The sequence below is a fragment of the Hemitrygon akajei genome, chromosome 7 (assembly GCF_048418815.1).
Source record: "Hemitrygon akajei chromosome 7, sHemAka1.3, whole genome shotgun sequence".
NCBI classification, from domain to species: domain Eukaryota; kingdom Metazoa; phylum Chordata; class Chondrichthyes; order Myliobatiformes; family Dasyatidae; genus Hemitrygon; species Hemitrygon akajei.
The window spans coordinates 159,205,065-159,228,397 of record NC_133130.1 but is presented as its reverse complement, the minus strand read 5'-3'; the positions used below and the strand labels follow the sequence as shown (position 1 = coordinate 159,228,397).

The 23,333-nt window shown below is 47.4% G+C and overlaps 1 protein-coding gene across 1 annotated transcript in view; it reads right to left on the bottom strand.

Annotated features, from left to right (window-relative positions):
* Window positions 1-23,333, bottom strand: part of notch1b (notch receptor 1b) — a 101,431-nt gene that overhangs the window by 52,838 nt on the left and 25,260 nt on the right. The window contains 2 exon segments of the mRNA XM_073052307.1: window positions 6,861-7,199; window positions 8,328-8,593. Of these exon segments, the coding sequence (XP_072908408.1) occupies window positions 6,861-7,199; window positions 8,328-8,593 (605 nt within the window).

The window sequence follows — 23,333 nt, the reverse complement described above, 5'->3', positions numbered from 1 at the left end:
CACATGACAAATCACACCCACCTGACCAATCACACCCGTGTGACAAATCACACCCACCTGACCAATCACACCCACGTGACAAATCACACCCACCTGACCAATCACACCTACGTGACAAATCACACCCACCTGACCAATTACACCCACGTGACAAATCACACCCACATAGCCGATTACACCCACGTGACAAATCACACCCACCTGACCAATCACACCCACGTGACAAATCACACCCACCTGACCAATTACAACCACGTGACCAATCACACCCATGTAACCATCACACCCATGTGACCAATCACACCCACGTGACCATCACACCCACGTGACCATCACACCCACGTGACCATCATACCCTTGTGACCAATCACACCCACATAGCCGATTAGACCCACGTGACAAATCACACCCACATAGCCGATTAGACCCACGTGACAAATCACACCCACCTGACCAATCACACCCACATAGCCGATTAGACCCACGTGACAAATCACACCCACATAGCCGATTAGACCCACGTGACAAATCACACCCACCTGAGCAATCACACCCACATAGCCGATTAGACCCACCTGACCAATCACACCCACATAGCCGATTACACCCACATGACAAATCACACCCACCTGACCAATCACACCCATGTGACAAATCACACCCACATAGCCGATTAGACCCACCTGACCAATCACACCCACATAGCCGATTAGACCCACATGACAAATCACACCCACCTGACCAATCACACCCATGTGACAAATCACACCCACCTGACCAATCACACCCATGTGACAAATCACACCCACCTGACCAATTACACCCATGTGACAAATCACACCCACCTGACCAATTACACCCACGTGACAAATCACACCCACCTGACCAATCACACCCACCTGACCAATCACACCCACGTGACAAATCACACCCACCTGACCAATTACACCCACGTGACAAATCACACCCACCTGACCAATTACACCCATGTGACAAATCACACCCACCTGACCAATCACACCCACCTGACCAATCACACCCACGTGACAAATCACACCCACCTGACCAATTACACCCACGTGACAAATCACACCCACCTGACCAATCACACCCACGTGACAAGTCACACCCACCTGACCAATTACAACCACGTGACCAATCACACCCACGTGACCAATTACACCCATGTGACCAGTTACACCCAGGTGACCAATCACACCCAAGTAACCATCACACCCATGTGACCAATCACACCCACGTGACCATCACACCCACGTGACAAATCACACCCTTGTGACCAATTAATCTACCACCTCGACCTGTTTGGAATGTGGGAGTTTTCTATCTGGGGAAGCCACAGCATCCAGAGGAATCCCACATGGACACAGAGAGAATGAACAGACCGGATCGTCCGGAGGAATCTCACATGATTATGGAGAGAATGAACAGACCGGATCGTCCAGAGGAATCTCACATGATTATGGAGAGAATGAACAAACCGGATCGTCCGGAGGAATCCCACATGGACACAGAGAGAATGAACAGACCGGATCGTCCGGAGGAATCTCACATGATTATGGAGAGAATGAACAGACCGGATCGTCGGGAGGAATCTCACATGATTATGGAGAGAATGAACAAACCGGATCGTCCGGAGGAATCCCACATGGACACAGAGAGAATGAACAGACCGGATCGTCTGGAGGAATCTCACATGATTATGGAGAGAATGAACAGACTGGATCGTCGGGAGGAATCTCACATGATTATGGAGAGAATGAACAGACTGGATCGTCCGGAGGAATCTCACATGATTATGGAGAGAATGAACAGACCGGATCGTCCGGAGGAATCTCACATGATTATGGAGAGAATGAACAGACCGGATCGTCGGGAGGAATCTCACATGATTATGGAGAGAATGAACAGACCGGATCGTCCGGAGGAATCTCACATGGACACAGTGAGAATGAACAGACCGGATCGTCCGGAGGAATCTCACATGATTATGGAGAGAATGAACAAACCGGATTGTCCGGAGGAATCTCACATGATTATGGAGAGAATGAACAAACCGGATCGTCCAGAGGAATCCCACACGGACAGAGAGAGAATGAACAAACCAGATCGTCCGGAGGAATCTCACATGATTATGGAGAGAATGAACAGACCGGATCATCCGGAGGAATCTCACATGATTATGGAGAGAATGAACAAACCGGATCGTCCGGAGGAATCCCACACGGACAGAGAGAGAATGAACAGACCGGATCGTCCGGAGGAATCTCACATAATTATGGAGAGAATGAACAAACCGGATCGTCCGGAGGAATCTCACATGATTATGGAGAGAATGAACAAACCGGATCGTCCGGAGGAATCCCACATGGACACAGTGAGAATGAACAGACCGGATCGTCCGGAGGAATCTCACATGATTATGGAGAGAATGAACAGACCGGATCATCCGGAGGAATCCCACACGGACACAGAGAGAATGAACAAACCGGATCGTCCGGAGGAATCTCACATGATTATGGAGAGAACATATAAACTCTTTACAGACAGCGGTAGGAATTGAACCTGGGTCAGTGGCGCTGCAATAGCGTTACACTATGCGACTGTGCCATCCTAATGTTAAACATAAATATAAATGTCATGGTATACAACCCTATTCAAAATTACCAGCCCTCAGAGGAGGCAATTTCACTCTTTAATCTATAAATCTCCCATGTCATATTAAATAAATTTCCCTCTAACCAAGATTTCTTCTCCTGGACAGTCATCCTGGTTGGAACCCGAAGAGATCTGAACTTCAAGTGATGAAAATTACTTCAATAAAACTTTTATCTGATTAAAAAGAAACCTTTATTTCAATCCTGATAAAGACAGTAAAATGATAAAGGCAGTTTGTTTATAAATAGTGACACATTGGATGGTCCTTCACACAGAGTTGTTATCAAACTAAACTGTCCCTGAGTCATATCAGGAGATGTTAGGGGAGTGAGGTGGTGAAAGAATTCAGTTTCTGAGGATGTTAGAATGAAGACAAGAGGTTTATAGAGGGAATTCCAGAGTTTAGATTCTTGGCACCTGAAAGCACACGGTCATTGGTAGTGTATTTAAAATCATCAATAGAGTACGCAGAGTTATCAAATGTGTTTTGACTGAAAGAGGCGCAGGAGAAATCCAGCTGATTGTTGGAACTGGACTCAATACAATTCAATGAGCAAAAGTTCTGAGTGAGCCAGACTTGAGGAGATAGAGGCAGTGGACTGTTGTTTGAAATGAAGCTTGCCTGGGGTTAGAACAGGAGAGGAAGCCAATAGTAGCAGTGGAACAATGATACAATGCCTTTATTTCCTGAGGAGCATCAAGAAAGCTCACCTCTGTCCCAGGATACTGATGGACTTTTACTGATGAGAGCATACTCACCAACTGCATCTCAGTGTGGTATGGCAATTGTCCCGTATCGGACCGCAAATCACTCCAGTGGGTGGTGAAAACCACCCAGCGGATTATCGGCACACAATTGCCCACCATTGAGAAATCTACCATAAATGCTGCCTGGGCGGGGCGAAAAGCATTATCAAGGATGCATCTCACCCTAACCATGGACTTTTTACTCTCCTCCTATCCGGTAGGCGCTACAGGAGCCTCCGCTCCCGCACCAGCAGGCTCAGGAAGAGCTTCTTCCCTGAGGCTGTGACCCTGCTGAGCCTCACATCACAGCGCTAAGCAGTATTGCACCCATATTGTACTGTCTCAGTACTTTTATATTTGTGTGCTGTTGCACTTACTTTTTATTCGCAGTTATTTTGTCTAGGGATCCTCACTTCCCGATAGTCCCTCACAATGTTCCACACCTGTCTGACTGCAAGCCTTCCAGTGACGATATTCCTACAGTACTGTTGTGAAAGAGTAGCAGGATTTAGAAGGACCAGTGATTGGTTTCCAAGTGAAGATGGTCTATTGCCTGTGGTGAATGGCCATCTGAAGACCCCTGGAAAGTCTCATACCTTCCTGACTTGAAAGTTTATTCAAAATCCTGCAACTTCTTCCATGAAAGCACCTTCACTGGAAGGGTGGCTGTGGTGCACCTTCTCAAAAGCACTTAAGGATGGGTAATGATTTATGGCTTTGTCAGCAACACCTCCACCTTGTAAATAACCTCATCCTCAGCCCTTTCTCCTGAGTGTTGGTCTTCTACGTTGGTCCATCATTCATTAAAGGCAAAGTATGTGTCCCTTGCCTGCACAGTTATCACGGTGAGTTGCGGTGCCTCTCGCCAAACAGCCAGACGATATCCAAGCAACACACACAAAATGCTGGAGGAACACAGCAGGCCAGAGAGCATCTATGGAAAAGAGTGAACAGTCGACATTTCGGGCCGAAACCCTTCAGCAGGTCAAGCTTCAACTTCTGAATGATGTTGAGATGAGTCAAATCAGCAAGTTTTGGAAGGTGAACCGAGATTCACAAACGAGTTGAAAGAACACAAACACAAACGAAGTCACCTGAGAGACACTGAAGCTGGTGATATGAAAATCTTTATTCAGCACAATAAGTAGGCATCGTTGGATGCCATTTTTATATACTAAAGATCAAAGGTAATGACAGGACAATTCTATACTTACAATTTATTTATTTAAGGACCTTCCAGACCTTTGAGCCAGGCCACCCAGCAAACTCCAATTTAGCCCTAGCCTAATCATGGGACAATTTACAATGACCAATTAATCTACCAACCGGTATGTCTTTGGATTGTGGGAGGAAACCAGAGCACCCGGAGGAAACCCACATGGTCTCGGGCAGAACATACAAACTCCTTACAGGCAGTGGTGGGAATAGAATGGGTTGTTGGTACAGTAAAGCGTTGTGCTAACCACTACGCTACCATGCCACGGTATCCACGTTGCTTCCTTTGAACTACATATAAATTTTCAAATATCTAGATCTTCGCACTCGCACTCCAGACACTCAAAATGAACGTTAATCACCATTGACTCTGGGCTGCATTCACGCATACGCACACATCTCAAGTCAATGGGGTGTTTTTTTGATTTGCAATCAATCCCAGTCTGCAGCTCCAAAAACGCCATTGTTCTGAGCTGCATTTTAAACCCAATCTACAAACCACAATCAGATCTGAAGACTGGTTGCTGTTGAAATTAATATTTGCTATGCACCATAACCCCAGAATTCGTCCTAACAGCTTGCAGACAGGCAGAGGAAGGGTGTGCAGAGAAAATTATGAACGATGGGACAAAAATAAAGGAACAATTTCCATTGGCTGGAGGGTTGGAAACGAGAGGGTCAAGATATGCTCAGGAGTAGAAAATTTTTCTGTTCTTTCTATTGTTGATTTGTATTCTACAGCTTGAACTGATGGTGAAGCAAGTTTAACAATAACAACAGGATTGTGTAAAAACTGGAAGGGAAGAAAATTGTATAAGGAAAGGCAGGGAGATTGGGATGATTTATCACAGAGGGCAAGGTGACTTCCTTTTGTGCTGCAAGAAAATAAGAAAAAGATTGTAAAAAAAAAAGTTTATTTTGTATAAAACCTGTTTTTTGGCTAAGTTCAAAGTGATGGGAGTCAGGGCAGATCACACACAAAGATATTATTATAACTCCAGGTTCTAAATTAAGGAAGGGAGATTTCCTTTCCTGACTAAGTACAAGAAATTCCTGGACTGGATGGCCTAATGCTGATGTGAGCACTACTTGGGATTTTAACCCAAGGTCAAAGAGGGGGAGGGGGTAAGGGGATGTGTAAGAGGCAGCATGAGAGTGTAGGAGAGAGCCGTGTCCCCAGATACTCACTCCGCTCACCAGTCTTCAGTGCCTATGTCTGCAGCTGGACACGGTCCAGGAAGCTGCTGCCCAGATGTTTCCTCTAAGATTAACAGCTTCAATCACAGTACCCTGGGAGAGTGACACAATGAGCCCCTCTTGTCCAATAGCCAAGTGCACCACTCTGCATCCCTCCATCCCACCTCCACACCCTCCCCCACCGGTCTCACTCTAAACAGGACAACAATCTAGAATACTAAACATTTCCCAGCCTTCCATCTTCTGTGCTATATATAACCCGCAAATCCTTCAATTAGTTTTCAACTTGGAGCTCACTCCTAAGTGTGGAGGCTTTGCCAGGTTTATGTGTGGATCTCTGGGAATGCATATACAATTGATAGCATCAGAGTGTTGACTTCAATGGAATGAATGTTGAAGGCTGACGTTACTTTATCACATGCTTCACGTGAAATGAATTTCAGCAGATCTACGTGTAAGTCCTGCCCCAAATTCTCAATGGCATCCTTGTCCATAAAGCTATCTAGGTTATATACAAAAGGCACTTGAACCACGTTGGCCGGTGGTGGAGTGGCATCCACACCGGACTTCGAGGCGAGTGGTCCGGGGTTCGAATCCGGCCGGCTCCTTGCACGCTTTTCCATCCGTGCAGGGCTGAGTGCTGAGCCGGCAACTCGAGCTAGCAAAAATGTTAAAGAAACAGCAAGGTTGCTGCCTGATGCACCACAAAGTGCAGAAAGGAACAAGAACAACTTGATTAAATACGAGACTAGAAATCACAATGCACCCATATGATCCATAAAAACTCCTCATCCTTTGATTGGATTTCACCTTTAAACCTGTTCTTTGTATCCACTAATCTGAATATAAACCAGCAGGTAACACACATGTGGAGGTGTTATTCTGTATAAATATTGACCAAACCACTCAATTACATCTCAGGTACCCATTATTGTCCACACAACCCAATCTCTCCAGCGAGCTACATCGTGCAATTGAACATGTGGGCAGGTACAGAAGCCATAAACAGGGAGTGAGCCACTTACCTGGGAGGCAGGTGCAGTCATAGAGAGCGTCACCAAGTGGGCGGCAGGTTCCTCCGTTCTGGCAGGGCGAGGGGGAGCAGGGCACGTAGAGATTCTCGCAGCGGCGACCCGTGTACTCTGGAGGGCAGGAGCACTGGTACGAGCCAATCTCGTTGAGACAGGTGCCGCCATTCCGGCAAAGCGAGGGGCTGATTGCACACTCGTTGACATCCTGCTTGCAGATGGGGCCATGGAATCCGGAAGTGCATCTGCAGATATAATGGCCTTCGAATGCAACGCACTGCCCTCCGTTGGCACAGGGATTAGAGGCACACGGGTCCGCCTGCTGGCACTGCTTACCTAAGCACCAATGTAAAACAACCATTCAGTACGACAGTGGATGGCACAGCAAGAAAAGAGTATGCAAACAAGGTCCCCATTCCTCTCACGGTTTACGCATACTCCTCCTTCCACACACATAATTCCCCATCAGTAACTCCACTCCCGACTGAATCGCTCCTCACACTCTGAACCATCAGGGCCTGCTGGGTAAAGGAAGGCCATTCAGCCCCTTGAGTCTGTGCCAGTTTTCAATTCCACCACTGTTTTCTAACTTCATTGTCCCAATTAGATTCTAGAATTCTTCAGATCCTCCCACAACAAAACCCCACACGTTTCCAATGACTCCCAGCCTCAAGAGTATCTGGGGAAGAATTACAACTTTTCACAAATATCACAAATTCCTAGTATCATCCTGAAACAATTCAGCTCCAAGTTTAAGCTTTTGGCTTCTCAATCAGGAATCTCGCCTTGTTTCTCTCTCTCTCTCTCTTCTCTATAACACATAGGAGCAGAATGAGGCAAATCAGCCCATTGACTTTGCTCCACCATTCCCTTTCAACCACATCCTCCTGCCTTCTCCCAGTAACCTTTGACACCCTTACGGGTGAAGAACATACCATCCGCTGCTTTATAAATACCTAGTGACTAGGCCTGTGGCAATCAATTTCCACAGACTCACTACCCTCATCCTCATCCCTGTTCTAAATGGAACATCCTTCTCTTCTGAGTCTGTGCCGTCTGGTCCTAGACTCTCCCACTATTGAAAACATCCTCTCCATGTCCACTCTTTTGAATATTCAGTAGGTTTCAATGAGATCCTCTGTCATTGCTCTAAATTCCAGTGAGTACAGGGCCAGAGCCATCAAATGCTCTTCATATGTGAACACTTTCATTACTGGGATTGTTCTTGTACACCTCCTCTGGATCTTCTTTTTCCCCACTATGATCCTGCCATAGGCACTTTCAGACTCCACAAAGAATCTATCCTTTCATATACTGGAAATAGGCCATCAGCGTCCCATTGAAGTCAACCCTAGTGAAGGGCATTGTGTGTGGTACCCATTCCCCGTGAGGGTCAGTGTTAGTGAAAGCCGCTCCCCCCACCCCGCCATTCTGAAACGTGAATCTGAATGAGCTGCAATGTACCTGCCCAGCCGGGTGGGCACCGGCACTTGTACTCCCGCAGGCTGGTCGTCAGCTGGCAGCTGCCCCCATTGCGGCAGGGGTTGCTAAGGCACGCGTTATCGACGGGTGTGAGGCAGAGGCGGTCCGTGAAGCCCAGCCGGCACGTGCACCTGTAGTCGATGGTCTGGCCGTTGATGACGGGACTGCAGGTGCCCTCATTCTTGCAGGGTGAACTAAGGCAGGGATTGTGGAACTGACAGCGATCTCCCAGATACCCCAGGCTGCACCTGAAGGGGGAAATGAAACCTCTCCATTACTGCCCAGAGCAGACACAGGACACAAAGGCAGATCAATACTTTTCTTCAAGGCTTTTAAACTCCCCAAGAGGCTTTACACGAGTGCAGACACCAGCACATACATTCAGGTAGCACAGAGATCGATTTCAACGTCTGTCGTAAAGCAGAGGGGCAGGAATCAGAATGAGATGTGGATCAGGTGGGATGTAGAGGTGAGGTGGGGTCTTTGCAGGAGGAATGATGGGAGGAGCTCGTGGAGAGTGGATGGCTTGGAGAAAGAGGTGAGGTCACTCACTTTGCAAGACCAACCTGGTCATTACAATGTAAATTCCAGTTTCCTGCTGCACTTCAGAAGTCTTTCACTGAAGAAAGAGCTACCACCAACAGGCCCTCAGGCCCTACGCTCATTTATCAACCCCCCCCCCCCCACCCCCGGATCAGATATCCCTCAAAAGTTCACCTGTCTTTAGGCTGATTTATATTTGTGCGTCGCATCTACACCGTAGGTACTGCGTACCCTACACCGTAGGGTGATGTGTACCTCCCCAAAAAACTCACTCATGCGTCACAACGACGCAGACCACAACAACTGTGATCGGTCCGCTTGGTAGCATCGCATTTCCGGTTGCTTCTTCTCCGCCATGTCTGTACACCGATGCGAAATAGATGAAACAAATCGTCAAATCTACCTGCCGACATGCAAAAATGTTTGAAATGCATTTCTTCGTCCGTGTCTCTCATGAAGAAACTCAACACAGAGGCATAGAAACCCCACCGCCAGCTAGCGTTTTGGTGCACACCAACGCATGCTCGCTACGGCGTAGAGCGACACAGAAGTGAAAATCAGGCCTATGGCATAGTATAAATCAGCCTCAACAGGTTGCTCCTGTTTTACCCGCTTGATCCTTGGCCCCTTCTCTTAGTTCTACCTTTGAGGAACTGGCTACAGAAGCACAGTGAAGCGTATCCTAACAGATTGCATCAGAGTCTGGTATGCAAACACCAACGGCCAAGAATGACAAAGGCAACAGAAAGTGATGGACACAGACCGGCCCATCACAGGCAAAGCCCTCCCCACCACAGAGCACATTTACAGGGAGCTCTGCCACAAGAAAGCAGCATCCATCATCAAAGACCCCCACCATCCAGACCAGGGTTTCTTCACACTACGACCATTGGGCAGAAGATACTGGAGCCTTAGGTCTCACATCATCAGGTTCGAGAACAGTTATTACCTGACAACCATCCTGAACCGGATTGGAGAATTTCACCCAACACAATCCTGAGCTGATTTTACAACCTACGCACTCACTTGCAAGAACTCTTTACAACTCATGATTGCAGCACTTTTTAAAATTTCTACAGTTTGTTTTCTTTTGTACATTGGCTGTTGGTCAGTCTTTGCTTATGTACAGTTTTTCATAAGTTCTATTGTATTTCTTTTTTTCTTGTAAATGCCTCAAGGTAGTATAAGGTAACATACCATCAATACCTTGATAATAAATTTAATTTTGAACTTTCTTCCAGGTTATACATGATATGACTGTCCACACCTCCCTGATGGAGTGCAGTATCCTACCAGTGCACCAACAGTTCACCCAAACACTTCCTGCAGCCGTCCATCGCACTGGACGGCCGCCTCTCACAGGGTGCTACTTTACTATTGGATGTGAATCTTTGTGTTGTCCAGCCTCCTTCCTGACCCACCAGAATTCATTATCTTCAGTGTTACCTGACCGGGTCATCCTTGGCTGCAATCGCCTTATACTTCAGACTATAAAAATACCGATGGCCGTTCCAATGCACCAAGTCCTGCTCACTCACACCCTGTGCTGTCTGACCCACACTGGCACCCAGTTCAGTGACAATTCTTATCCTTGAATCCTCCGGTGACAGTGTGTCACCCTATTCCTGCAAACTCCTCCACAGTATCAATGAAGAAATCTTGGGCCTCCAACTTGCACATGAACGTAGGTAGTCCAAGTGGAAACAGATGAATAAGAATACTATAAAGCCAATTCCCTTTTTAAAATTTTTTGCACTCCTTATTTAATTTATGTAACATCCTGCTTCACATTTTTACTGTTCTGCTGTAGGTATTTCATTCAGCAGCGCTGTAAGAGCAGTCTGTTCTACTTTCAGCCTGTTTGGGTTATTGTTGAAGATAAGGGATGATGAGGAACGTGTGCCATCCAATTAGTGTGGTGGAACTGGGTGGGGGGGGGTTTCGGTGAGGGACACTAAGCTCGGTCTTGGGGCTTTTGTTTGGCGGGAGGTGAAGACAGAAGACACTGAAGAGAACAGGTTGTAGGATTCAACCTGGTGTGGGACCGTGATTTGACGGAGCCAGGTGCAGAGATCGATTGAGGATCGGTGAATAGCAGTGAAGGGTTGAGCTCCAACCTGTGCACATTTGACTGTTTAATTAAAATGGGTCCTTCTCTTTTTGTTTTTCTTTACTAACCCTTTAGTTAAAATTGATAAATATAATTCCTTTAACGGTATGCAGTGTACTGTCTGTTATTTTGTGACACTAAGTTGTAATGGGGCAGCAAATTACACAGCATCCACACAAACCGGGTTGGAGTGGGAGAGCCGTTTCAATCTCAGGAGTGTGTCAGCCAAGGAAAAGGGGGGTTTCATTTAAGTTTATAAATATATATATTTCTTACTGTAATTTAGTTTTTGTCATTATGTATCACAATGTCCTGCTGCCACAAGACAACACATTTCACAACGTATGCCAGTAATGTTAAACGTGATACTGACTCCCATTTGCGCAAGAAATTCTGCAGATGTTGAAAATCTTGAGCAACTCCACAAAGTACTGGAGGAACTCAGCAACTCAGGCAGCGCCCATGGCGGTGGATAAATAGCCGACTCTGTTTTGAATTCAGGCTTCTGCCACCTCTCCCCGACCCCCACCTTCCTTTCCAGTCCTGATGAAGGCTCTCGGCCCGAAATGTCAGCTGCTTTTCCCCTTCCGTGGATGCTGCCTGACTTGCTGAGTTCATCCGGAGTTTCGTGTATGTGTTTGTGTCTCCTCTCAATTTGAGCGGCACAGTGGCGCAGTGAGAAAAGCCGCCGCCTTGCATCGCCAGAGATCCAGGTTCGATTCTGACCTCGGGCGCTGTCTGTGTGGCGTTTACACTCTGGGTGTTCCGATTTCTTCACACACTCCCGACTTGCCGGTGGGCAGGTTAACTGTAAATTGTCCCTAGTGAAGGACAGAATCTGGGGGCAGTTGATGAGGGTATTGGGAGAATAAAAGATAGGGTTTCTGCAAATGGCAAATGGGCAGCACTGATTTGATGGACTGAAGAGAGGGATCAAAATTCAGTCCTGTCTCACGTACAACCTCACGTACAACCTCACGTCCAACCTCACGTACAACCTCACGTACAACCTCACGTCCAACCTCACGTACAACCTCACGTACCTCACGTACAACCTCACGTCCAACCTCACGTACCTCACGTCCAACCTCACGTACAACCTCACGTACCTCACGTACAACCTCACGTCCAACCTCACGTACAACCTCACGTCCAACCTCACGTCCAACCTCACGTCCAACCTCACGTACAACCTCACGTACAACCTCACGTACAACCTCACGTACCTCACGTCCAACCTCACGTCCAACCTCACGTCCAACCTCACGTCCAACCTCACGTACAACCTCACGTACCTCACGTCCAACCTCACGTCCAACCTCACGTCCAAACTCACGTACAACCTCACGTCCAACCTCACGTACAACCTCACGTACAACCTCACGTACCTCACGTACAACCTCACGTCCAACCTCACGTCCAACCTCACGTCCAACCTCACGTACAACCTCACGTCCAACCTCACGTCCAACCTCACGTACAACCTCACGTACAACCTCACGTACAACCTCACGTCCAACCTCACGTACAACCTCACGTACAACCTCACGTCCAACCTCACGTCCAACCTCACGTACAACCTCACGTACAACCTCACGTCCAACCTCACGTACAACCTCACGTACAACCTCACGTACAACCATGCCCTTTTTGCATGAAAAACGCCAAACACAAACACCCAATGTTGGCTCGAAGGTGAAATCAAATCCTTTGGCTACATCCACCATCTGACCCCGCCACTCTCCACCTACTCTGCCACAGTCACCCATGGCTGATGGGTTATCTTTAAACTCAGCCTTCAAGAGAAACAATGACAAGTTGGGAGCTGGGTGTGAAAGGAGGCCCCTTTTCAAACCATCTGTTACCAGAGACCAACAGAATGTAACTCACTGGCTGCTGATGGACAAAAGGAAAATTGAGAGAGGGAGGTCTTGAGTTTATGGCTGTTTGATTTTATTACTTGACAGAGAATTTGTTGGTGAAGAGAGAGAGAGAGGGAGAGGGAGGGAGAGAGAGGGAGAGAGAGAGAGAGGGGACAGAGAAAGAGAAGGGAGAGAAAGAGAGAGAGGGAGGGAGAGAGTAGATAGAGGGAGAGAGTAGATAGAGAGATAAAGAGAGAGAGGGAGAGAAATAGAGATAGAGAGACAGTGAAAGTGAGACATACAGAGAGGGAGAAAGAGAGGGAGAGGGATAGAGGGAGAGAGATAGTGAGGGAGAAAGAGAGATAGATAGAGAGGGAGGGGAGAGAGGGAGGAAGGAAGAGAAGAGAGGAAGAAAGAGATATAGAGAGGGAGAGAGAGAAGGAAGGGGGAGGGAGAGAGAGATGACTGTCACTGTTCTTCATCAAACATGAAGCTGCCTCCATCTGTCAGTGATGTCATTTCAGACCTCCTAATGTGGTGAAAACCCTCCCACTTCCCCCTCCTGTTTCCTTTAATGAAACCTCTGTCGAGACATGATCTGATGTTGTAAGTGCTACAAGAGGCAGGTTGTTCTCAGGCCCCCTGCTGCCATGGATATACTTCAACCAAAGGATTCCCCCCTGCCCCCCCACCTTCCCACAATTCCCACACTCAAGCCACATAGGCTGGAAGGTGGGAAAAACAGAGCAACCATTACACACATCAAGATCCCACAGCCAGGTAATGTCACCAAACCTCTCCCAGTCTAGATTCTATTTCAGTCTTCGAAGTTCCTCTTTTCTGTTTTTGTATTAGTGCTTTGCAAAGAGGCAAATGTAGGTCCTCAAGAGGATGGAGAAATAAATATGGGGTCATTTCCTTAAGGAGTTTGATTAAAGGCTTTGGTGGGTGGGTAGGGAGACACTATTACAATGAATGTGGTGAGTTATAGAGTCATAAAGTACTACAGCATGGAAACAGGCCCTTCAGCCCATCTAATCCGTGCCAAAGTATTATTGATTGGCGTTATCTCAAACAATAACGAGGTGGCCTACAGGGAAGAAGTCATCTCACAGACACAGTGGCGTCAAGAAAACAACCTCTCTCTCAATGTCGCAAAAACAAAGGAGCTGGTTGTGGATTACAGGAGGAATGGAGATGTGCTAACCCCTATTGACATCAATGGATCTGGGGTTGAGAGGGTAAACAGCTTCAAATTCCTCAGAATCCACATCACCGAGGACCTCACGTGGTCTGTACACACCAGCCATGTGGTGAAAAAGGCACAACAGTGCCTCATTCACCTCAGACAGTTGAGGAAGTTTGGTATGGGCCCTCAAATCCTGAGAACTTTCTAAAGGGCCACAATTGAGAGCATCCTGTCTGGTTGCATCACTGTCTGGTATGGGCATCACTGTCTGGTATGGGAACTGCACCTCCCTTAATCGCAGGACTCTTCAGACAGTGGTGTGGCCAGCCTATTGCATCTGTAGTTGTGAACTTCCCATGATTCAGGACATTTACAAAGACAGGTGTGAAAAAAAGGCCCGAAGGATCATTAGGGACCCGAGTCACCTCAACCACAATCTGTTCCAGCTGCTACCATCTGGGAAATGGTACCGGAGCATAAAAGCCAGGACCAACAGTCTCCGGGACAGCTTCTTCCACCAGGCCATCAGACTGATTAATTCATGCTGATGAGTGTACTCTATATTACATTGACTGTTCTATTTATTATAAATTACTAAGACTGCACATTGCACATTTAGACTGAGATGCAACATAAAGATTTTTACTCCTCATGTATGTGAATGATGTAAGAAATAAAGTCAGTTCAATTCTCCCTAGTTCCATTGATCCACACCTGGACCATAGGCCTCCATACCCCTTCCAAACATGTACCTATCCAAATTTCTCTTAAGTGTTGAAATCGAGCCCGCCTCCACCACTTCTACTCGGCAGCGCATTCCACGCTCTCACTACCCCCTGAGGGAAGACATTCCCCCTCATGCTCCCCTTAAACATTTTACCTTTCACCCTTAGCCCATAACCTCTCGTTCTAAAGACGGTAGATGGAAGGTTAAGGGTTGTGGAACAGAGCGAGGAAACATTACTTCACATTGAGGGCCATGGATCTCCTGCCCCTAAATGCACGAGGTCACAGGGATTAAAGAAAGATTTAAAGAAACAAGGCTCAATAATTTATCTTGGCCCAAGTCTAAGGGTTAGAGAGACAAAGTAGGCAAATAGAAATGGCATGCAGATAGCCAGGCTCTAAATAAGCAGCTGAACAAACTTTTCATTCTATAAGGTTATTTATTTATCTATCCAATTATTGATTGATTATTTATTTATTTGTTTGTTTGTTTGTTTGTTTGTTTGTTTAGTGATACAGTACAGAGTAGGCCCTTCCAGTTCGTCAAGCTGTGCCACCCCAGCGACCCCGATTTAAAGCTAACCTAAACATGGGGCAATTTACAATGACCAGTTAACCTACTCAGTATGTCTTTGGGCTGTGTCAGAGCACCGTGGGAAGCCCACGCATTCCACAGAGACTCCTCACTGCAATTGAACTCTGAACTCTGGAACGCCCTGAGCAGTAATCGCATCATGCTAACCATTTTCTGCATGGAGGGTTAGTTAGGAAGGTTCAATCGTTAGGTATTAATATTGAAGTAGTAAAATGGATTCAACAGTGGCTGGATGGGAGATGCCTGAGAGTAGTGGTGGATAAATGTTTGTCAGGTTGGAGGCCGGTGACTAGTGGTGTGCGTCAGGGATCTGTACTGGGTCCAATGTTGTTTGTCATACACATTAATGATCTTGATGATGGGGTGATAAATTGGATTAGTAAGTATGCAGATGATACTAAGGTAGGTGGCATTGTAGATAATGAAGTAGGTTTTCAAAGCTTGCAGAGAGATTTAGGCCAGTTAGAAGAGTGGGCTGAACGATGGCAGATGGCGTTTAATGCTGATAAGTGTGAGGTGCTACATTTTGGTAGGAATAATCCAAATAGGACATACATGGTAAATGGTAGGGCATTGAAGAATGCAGTAGAACAGAGTGATCTAGGAATAATGGTGCATGGTTCCCTGAAGGTGGAATCTCATGTGGATAGGGTGGTGAAGAAAGCTTTTGGTATGCTGGCCTTTATAAATCAGAACATTGAGTATAGGAGTTGGGATGTAACGTTAAAATTGTACAAGACATTGGTAAGGCCGAATTTGGAGGATTGTGTACAGTTCTGGTCACAGAATTATAGGAAAGATGTCAACAAAATAGAGAGAGTACAGAGAAGATTTACTAGCATGTTACCTGGGTTTCAGCACCTAAGTTACAGGGAAAGGTTGAACAAGTTAGGTCTTTATTCTTTGGAGCGTAGAAGGTTGAGGGGGGACTTGATAGAGGTATTTAAAATTATGAGGGGGATAGATAGAGTTGACGTGGATAGGCTTTTTCCATTGAGAGTAGGGGAGATTCAAACAAGAGGACATGATTTGAGAGTTGGGGGGCAAAAATTTAGGGGTAACGCGAGGGGGAATTTCTTTACTGAGAGAGTGGTAGCTGTGTGGAACAAGCCAGTGGAAGTGGTAGAGGCAGGTTTGGTATTGTCATTTAAAGTAAAATTGGATAGGTATATGGAGAGGAAAGGAGTGGAGGGTTATGGGCTGAGTGCGGGTAGGTGGGACTAGGTGAGAGTAAGCGTTCAGCACGGACTAGAAGGGCCGAGATGGCCTGTTTCCGTGCTGTAATTGTTATATAGTTATATATGGCACTCAAAACTTAAAGGGCTGAATGGCTTCCCATCGAGACCACTTTTCCAGAGCTGAGGAATGAAGTTTGAGCAGAATTGACAGGGTCTGGAAATGGGCAAGAGAAGAACCTTCACACGATTCATTGTCAATATCTTTAAAGAGTCAACTGTGGTCTCACTGGGCTGCAGGTTTTACTCTTTGACAACACAGCTGACATCTTCCCTTGCTTTCACTTGAATAGCACACATACAGAGAACAAAAATCGAGCAGATTTCACAAAGAAATTCCCATGTGCTAGTGAGCGGCGGGTGTGGAGAATGAGAAGGCCACAGAGAAGGGAGAAAATTCAAGAGCGAGTGAGAGAGAGATGGAGATTATGAGAGAGCAGAAAGAGGGAGAGAGGCAAAAGAAGCAGAAAGAGACAAAGCGAAATCAAAAAGGAAAGAGAAGACAGAGAGAGAGGCAAGACAAAAGGGGGAGAGTGACAATGGATGCCAAGAGACTCAGAGAGGATGGGCAGGAAGAACTGCATCATCTGCTCACTGTGAGCTGGGCTTCAGTGCCCGTCGAGAGGCAGGTGCGCATGGTAATGAGGAAAGCAGCTGCAGGGCCCGTCAGTGCAGCGGCCTGCAGGAGAGAAGACCGACAAAAGCGACAGGAGAACGGAGAGAAAGGCAATGCACGGAGCTGGCTGTGAATGCATGGGGCTTTCCTGTTCAAATAATCATGGAGGCCCTGTGTTTCCCAAGCTCTCAGAAAGTGCCAGGCCTGAGCAAGGGCCTACAGCCTACCTGTGCCACACAGTAGGGTTTAGAGGCCAGGATGCAGGAGAGAGGACTGGTCCATGCCGTACACTGCATGTGTATCCAAGTAATTAGGACTATAAACTCTCCATCTAACTTGAAGTCTCAATCCTGGCATGTTCTTTGTCCCATCAGCTCCGAATGATCCTGAAAGCCCCTCCGTGCCAGACCCCAGGTGCTAAAGGTAAATATTCAATCCCTTTCACAGCCTATGACCTCTCACTTCACGGACCCATGCAAGCAGTTAAAAATACCCAGGGAACACACAGCCAACAGAATTTCACGTTTACTCAATATACTGACAAAGATGTGTTAAATAGCCTGGTGACACTCTCCAAATTAATCCAGGCAACTAGCTACAGACCGTGGTACACAAGTGACCCAATGTCTCAGTGCAAACATTCAAAAAAACCCGCTTATTTTCAATCTGTGACTATAAGAAGGGTCATTCCTCAAATAATACTTTTCACATGGCAAAAACATCATAGAGCAGTTTACAGAACTGCTAATACGAGCCATGTAGTGACACAAAGGAACAGATAACAAAAGAAGAAACAAGTAACATTTAAGGAGTGCATCATAAAACGTAGAATAGCACAGCACAGTACAAGCCTTTCGGCCCACAATATTGTGCCAACCTTTTACGTACACCAAGATCAATCTAGAGCAGGGGTTTCCTGACTCCCTCGCTTGATCAATGGCATATAAAAGGTTGGAAACCTCTGATCTATGTGCCTACCTAAGAGTCTCTTAAATCTGTCTCTTGCATCTGCCTTTACCAACACCTCTTGCACTGTGTCCAACACAGTTACCACTCTCTGTGTAAAAAATTATGCCTTCTCGTATTATCTATTGTCGCTCTGAGAAATGGCGGCTCCATCAATGCCACTTATCATCTTATGCACCTCTATCAAGTCGCCTCTCATCTTCCTTCGCTCCAAAGGGAAAAGCTCTGGCTCACACAGTCATTCCAGAAGGAAAAGAGGCAGTGGGAATTGGGGGAGAGCAAATGCAGAGTTTAGGGTCTTGCCAGATAGAGGCATCACCACTGGTGGTGAAGGGATAAAAATGGGTGGTGGGCAGCACATTAGGCCAGATCTGTGAGAGGCTAGGGGGCCCCGCAGGTGATTACATGAACTGGAAGGGTCAAGGCCTCGGAGAGATGAAAGTAAGGGAATGAAATTTTAACAGGGAGACGTTGCTTAAATGGGATGAGGTGAAGGTCAGTTAATACAGAGGTGTCAGGTGAATGGGACTTGCTGATTTTTGAGATCTGGATGATCGTAGGGAATATGAAGATGTCAGCTCATCAGGAATGAATTGGTGTAGTCATGCTCAAATGCAGTAAGTATCTGCATTAGAACTTCAGCAGTTAATGTGTTCAAGCAGGACCAGGTCACTCCCATAGTCAGGGAGAGAACTCTCTTTTCCCAATGAGGGAGAAGGTCTATGGAACCTGAAATCTGCAGAGGGTCAGTGTGTGTGGGACCCGTCCCCCAGTGAGGGTCAGTGTGTGTGGGACCCATCCCCCAGTGAGGGTCAGTGTGTGTGGATCCCGTCCCTCAGTGAGGGTCAGTGTGTGTATGGGACCCGTCCCCCAGTGAGGGTCAGTGTGTGTGGGACATGTCCCCCAGTGAGGGTCAGTGTGTGTGGGACCCGTCCCCCAGTGAGGGTCAGTCTGTGTGTGTGGGACCCGTCCCCCAGTGAGGGTCAGTATGTGTGGGACCCATCCCCAGTGAGAGTCAGTGTGTGTGGGACCCGTCCCCCAGTGAGGGTCAGTGTGTGTGGGACCCATCCCCAGTGAGGGTCAGTGTGTGTGGGACCCGTCCCCCAGTGAGGGTCAGTGTGTGTGGGACCCATCCCCAGTGAGGGTCAGTCTGTGTGTGTGGGACCCGTCCCCCAGTGAGGGTCAGTGTGTGTGGGACCCGTCCCCCAGTGAGGGTTAGTGTGTGTGGGACATGTCCCCCAGTGAGGGTTAGTGTGTGTGGGACCCGTCCCCCAGTGAGGGTCAGTCTGTGTGTGGGACCCGTCCCCCAGTGAGGGTCAGTCTGTGTGTGTGGGACCCGTCCCCCAGTGAGGGTCAGTATGTGTGGGACCCATCCCCCAGTGAGGGTCAGTGTGTGTGGGACATGTCCCCCAGTGAGGGTTAGTGTGTGTGGGACCCATCCCCCAGTGAGGGTCAGTCTGTGTGTGTGGGACCCGTCCCCCAGTGAGGGTCAGTCTGTGTGGGACCCATCCCCCAGTGAGGGTCAGTGTGTGTGGGACCCGTCTCCCAGTGAGGGTCAGTGTGTGTGGGACCCGTCCCCCATTGAGGGTCAGTGTGTGTGTGAACCGTCCCCCAGTGAGGGTCAGTGTGTGTGTGGGACCCGTCCCCAGTGAGGGTCAGTGTGTGTGGGACCCATCCCCCAGTGAGGGTCAGTGTGTGTGGAACCCATCCCCCAGTGAGGGTCAGTGTGTGTGTGGGACCCGTCCCCAGTGAGGGTCAGTGTGTGTGGGACCCATCCCCCAGTGAGGGTCAGTGTGTGTGGTACACGTCCCCCAGTGAGGGTCAGTGTGTGTGGGACCCATCCCCTTGTGAGGGTCAGTGTGTGTGGGACCCGTCCCCCAGTGAGGGTCAGTGTGTGTGGTACACATCCCCCAGTGAGGGTCAGTGTGTGTGGGACACGTCCCCAGTGAGGATCAGTGTGTGGGGGACAAGTACCCAGTGAGGATCACTGTGTGATGAACCCCTACCCAGTGGAAGTCAGTTCCATTTGAAGAGGAGATGGGATTTACAGTGCACCTAGTTCTGGCCTGGGTGGATTGCTGAGCAGTGACACACGTTGAGCCAGAAAGGCTCGTTCCAAGCTGTATCTCAAAGTAAATATAAACACTAAAATATCGGAGCAGAATTCAGCCATTTGGCCCATTGCATCTGTTCCACCATTTCCAATCATGGCTGATTTCTTTCTCAACCCCCGTCCTCCCATCTTCTCCCCATTTTAAATGGGGGTTTAGTGATTAGCACAATCACTTCACAGTGCCAGAGATGTCCCTTTGGGGTTTGATCCCTGCCACTCTCTGTAAGGAATTTGTACATTCTCCCCATGGCCACTCCAGTTTTTTCCCACATTCTGAAGGCATATGGGTTACAGTTAGTAATCTTCTTTAACCCTTGACCCTCCCTTACCAATCAAGGACCTTTGCCTTAGAGATACCCAAAGACGTGGCATGTACAACCCCCCATGCTAAATGAATTCCACAGGTTCATCACCCTCTGAATGAAGAAAATCTGCTTTATCCTTGCCTTTCAGAATCCAGAAAATTTCAAGGAGATCACCCCTTCATCCTTCTCAAAACTCCATCCAATACAGGCCCAGGTTCACTAAAACACTCCTTATTCATTAAGCCTTTCGTTCTGAGTTCATTCTTGTGAACCCCCTCTGGATCCTCTCCAGAGCCAGCACACCCCCTTCTTTAGACACAGGGCCCAGAATTGCTGACAGCCCTATCTACAGCCTCCTTCGCGGCACCCGGCGGCGCAGGCCGAAGCTCAGCTTTACGTCAGGTCTCTGAGAACGAACGGCTGTGGAACTCTACTCGAGTGCTGGAGGCTGTTGTTGGAATGTCACAGCGCATTTCTGAAGTAGGGACAGGCTGCCGATTCAGAGGAAACCCGCTCCACAAGTGCTGTTACATTCAGCGACTTAAAAAGAACGTTCTTTTTTAAAAAAACACAGACAACAGTGTCTGGGACAGATGGCTCTGTGATCTTTGATCCTAGTCTGAATGTTAAGCTTGACACTCGGTTTCTCCTCCTCCCAGATTGTGCCGACTGCCATCTGCCACACATGAGCGTTGCAGGGGTGGACGTGAGGCTCCCAGCTACAAAAAGGAGGTCACGTCGTGCTAATGAATATCTTCAGAAATGTAGATTATTTAGCTTTGCCTCTCTTCATTCCATCATCTCTCTCACTTCCCTCCTCTTTCTCACACATTCCCTTCCCCCTTCACTTCTCCACTCTGCTCTCAGCTTTGCCCCTCCTTCTCCCTCTCTCTCACATCCCTGACCTATTCTTCTCACCTTTCACTCCCTCCTTCCCTATCTCCTGTCTCTCTCTCTCCATCTCCTCCTTTGGGATTCTTTACTGTCAAATGACAGTAAGGGAGAACTCTCATCAATTTTCAGGTAGATTCCCAAGTCATGAACTTAACTGTGATGGCCTTTGAGGGATTGATAATTTGACACAACTCTGTCCCTTACCACCAACCCTGACATATTTCTTTCCAAATCCTCCAACATTTTGAGATTGATCCCCCGGCCTGTTTCGGTGTTGTTTACACAAGTAGCCAGCGGTATCGCCCCTCCCCACCCCCACATCCCCTTTGTGTTCACTCTCTGAGGCAGCCTGTGTCAATGAAGTTGTGTTCATTATCACTGAAGCTTAATCGGGTGGAAAAGTTTCAGATTCCTGAAAGTTAATGGGGAACGAAAGCCGCAGCAGAGGCAGCCAGGCGGCAGGTGATGTGAAACACCTGCTCCCAGACGCAGGCCCCAGCAAGGCCTGCATGAGCCTAAAGCTTGGCACTCTTCGAATCACCAGGCCAAGCCTGACCTCACTTGTTACAGAACATAGGACACGAACAGTAAAACACAATCCAGGCCCTTCGGCCCACTATGCTGTGCTGACTTTTTAAATCTATTCCAAAATCAATCTAGCCTTTCCCTCCTGCATAGCCCTCCATTTTTCTTTCATATGTGCCCACCTAAGAATCTCTAAACTGTCCCTAATGTATCTGCCTCTACAACCACCCTTGGCACACACACACTGCTCCAAAAAGCCCCACATCTGACATCCCTTGTATATTCTGCCAATCATCTTCAAGTGATGCCCTTTCATATTAGCTGTTTCTGCTCTAGGAGAAAGGAGCTGGCTGTCCACTCTTCACATTTCACATTTTGTCAAGTTTTCCCTCATCCTCCATTGCTCAGATGTTCCCCTTTTACAGTTAGTGCTATCCTCTCTCTCTCTGGCTTCCACACTCAGTTCATTATCATGATCAGCAAACTCACCCAGACACAATCCAGGCGTGGTACAGTTCAAACAATGACATTTTACCATAAAACAAATGGCCTTGTATCAGAGAATATTTATCAAAGTTCAAAGTAAAGTTATTCTGAAAGTACATAGATTCACCATATACAACCCTGAGATTCGTTTTCTTGTGGGCATATACAGTATACCCAAGAATCACAATGAAATACCACACCCAACAGGACAAACAACCAATGTGTAAAAGACAACAACAAACAAACAAACAAATAAATAAATGGATGAATGAATGGATAAATAAGTAATAAGTACGGACAGCATGAGGTGAAGAGTCCTTGAAAATGAGTCTATAGGTTGTGGGTACAGATCAGTGATGGGACAGGTGCAGTTGAGTGAAGTTATGCCCTCTGGTTCAAGAGCCTGATGATTGAAGAGTAATAACTGTTCCTGACCCTGATCATATGGACCCTGAGGCTCCTGTACCTTCTTCCTGATGGCAGCAGCGAGAAGAGAGCATGGTTTGGATGGTGGGGCTCCTTGATGGTGGATGCTGTTTTCCTACAACAGCACTCCATGTAGATGTGCTCTACGGTGGGGAGGGTTTTACCCGTGGTGGACTAGGCCATATGCACTACTGTTTGTAGGAATTTCCATTCAAGGGCATTGGCGTATCCAATTGTGCACTCAGCCTGTATACTCTCCACCACACATCTATAGATGCTTGTCAAAGTTTTAGATGTTGTGCTGAAACTTTGCAAACTCCTAAGGAAGTAAAGGTGCTGTCATGCTTTCTTTGTAATGGCATTTCAAGCTGGGCCCTGGAAATGATAACACTGAGGA